Source organism: Neopelma chrysocephalum, unplaced genomic scaffold (assembly GCF_003984885.1).
Source record: "Neopelma chrysocephalum unplaced genomic scaffold, ASM398488v2 Primary Assembly neopelma1_95930, whole genome shotgun sequence".
NCBI lineage: Eukaryota > Metazoa > Chordata > Aves > Passeriformes > Pipridae > Neopelma > Neopelma chrysocephalum.
This window is the reverse complement of record NW_020924581.1, coordinates 283-1,775: the sequence shown is the minus strand read 5'-3', so window position 1 is coordinate 1,775 and position 1,493 is coordinate 283. Positions and strand designations below refer to the sequence as shown.

At 65.1% G+C, this 1,493-nt stretch overlaps 1 protein-coding gene across 1 annotated transcript in view; it reads right to left on the bottom strand.

Annotated features, from left to right (window-relative positions):
• Window positions 1–903, bottom strand: part of LOC113981051 (maestro heat-like repeat-containing protein family member 7) — a gene marked incomplete at its 3' end in the record, with an annotated part of 1,101 nt that extends 198 nt beyond the window's left edge. Inside the window, exons 1-3 of the mRNA XM_027708287.1 lie at window positions 770–903; window positions 544–681; window positions 156–264 (exon numbers count right to left, since the gene is read on the bottom strand). Of these exons, the coding sequence (XP_027564088.1) occupies window positions 156–264; window positions 544–681; window positions 770–840 (318 nt within the window). The remainder of the gene's footprint in view (window positions 1–155; window positions 265–543; window positions 682–769) is intronic.
• Window positions 904–1,493: the final 590 nt, after the last annotated feature.

Below are 1,493 nucleotides of genomic sequence, written 5' to 3'. Positions count from 1 at the left end.
GGGGTGCCCGGCCGGCAGGAGCCCGGACCCGCCCGGGGCTGGGCCCAGGCAGCAGCACAGGGTGCAGGCACCGTCCCAGGCGGCTGCGGCTGTGAGAGGGCAGAGAGGGGGAGGCAGCTGGGCCAGGCAGCGCTCGCCATCAGGCTCACCTCCACCAGGAACGCCAGGGCAGGCAGTTCCCACAGGGGCTCTTCCCTGCTGAGCCGCGGGAGCAGGTTGGCGGCGACGCTGCGGCAGAAGGAGCGGGAGACACGGCACAGCTCCCTGCAAGGGGGAATAAAGGCACCAGAGACCCTGAGCCAGGTGGGTAAAGCTCCCCTGGGACTCACTCACACAGGCCTGATCTTTGGCCACCAGCCCAGGAGGGGACATGGGCGCTTTGGGAGGTGGCTCCTCCTGTGCAGCCGCCCCTCTCCGCCTTTGCCACTCTGCTCAGCCATCCCTGGCTGCCAAGGCCCTCTGGCCCAGCAGCACGGGCACTGTGTGGGGTGGCCTGTGCACAGGGCAGAAATGCCGGGGGCAGTGGGGAGAAAGGGCTCTCACCTGGCCAGCAGACCCACTGCATAGTGGTGGGTGTCAGCCTTGAGGAGCATGTCCCAGCCACACTTGCGATGGATCACCATCACCACGTCCTCATCCAGCAGCTGGCGCAGCAGGGCTTTCACGGTCTGCACTGCAAACCTGTGTGCAGAGCACAGCCCAGGTCAGGCGCAGAGCCCCGGCCCCAGCCCCGAGGGCGTGGCAGGGAGAGAGGACTGGGATGGAGCACCTGTTGGGGTTGGGGGGAAGGCTGCGCTGCTCCCGGCATCGCCCCCAGAAGGTCTCGACCTCCTCTGACATCTCCTCTGTGCTGATGAAAACTTGGAAGAGCAGAGTCAGAAGGAGGCGGGGCAAATTGGTCTTCACTGCCCCTGGGATCCAGTGCAGCTGGAGGATCTCCCAGAGTGCCACAGTTGCCTGCCAAAGACAAAGCACCCAGAGACAGCTCTCAGGGCCCAGATGTTCATGTGGCGGGGCCCCAGCATGGCAGGGAGAGGTCAGGGGAGACACAGGGGGATCCCCCGGCCTGGTGGCCCTGAACTTGCCCCTAAGCCAGGGTTGCAGCCTGGTGCCTGAGGCAGGGAGAAGCAGTGGTGAGGGAGGATGAAAAGGTATCCCAAAGGAAAGCTGGGGCTGAGCAGAGGCCAGCTCAATAAACTCACAGCCAGGGCAAAGACATCGCTCTCATCCCCATCCGAGGTGCGTGTCCTGTGCGCTGGCCAGAATTCCAGCGCACGGAAGAGGATCTGCAGCACCGGCTCCTTAGTCCCTCTGGAGGAGATGAGCGTCCTCCACATGGTGCGAGCAGCTCTGTGGAGTCAGAACTCTGGCTCAGGGGCGTCTGGGACACAGCGCTGTGGCCTGGGCATCTGCAGGGCCCAGGTGACAGAGCCACGGTGCCTTGTGGGGCAGGGAGGCAGGCTGGCCTCAGGATTGGGGGCTGACATGCCAAA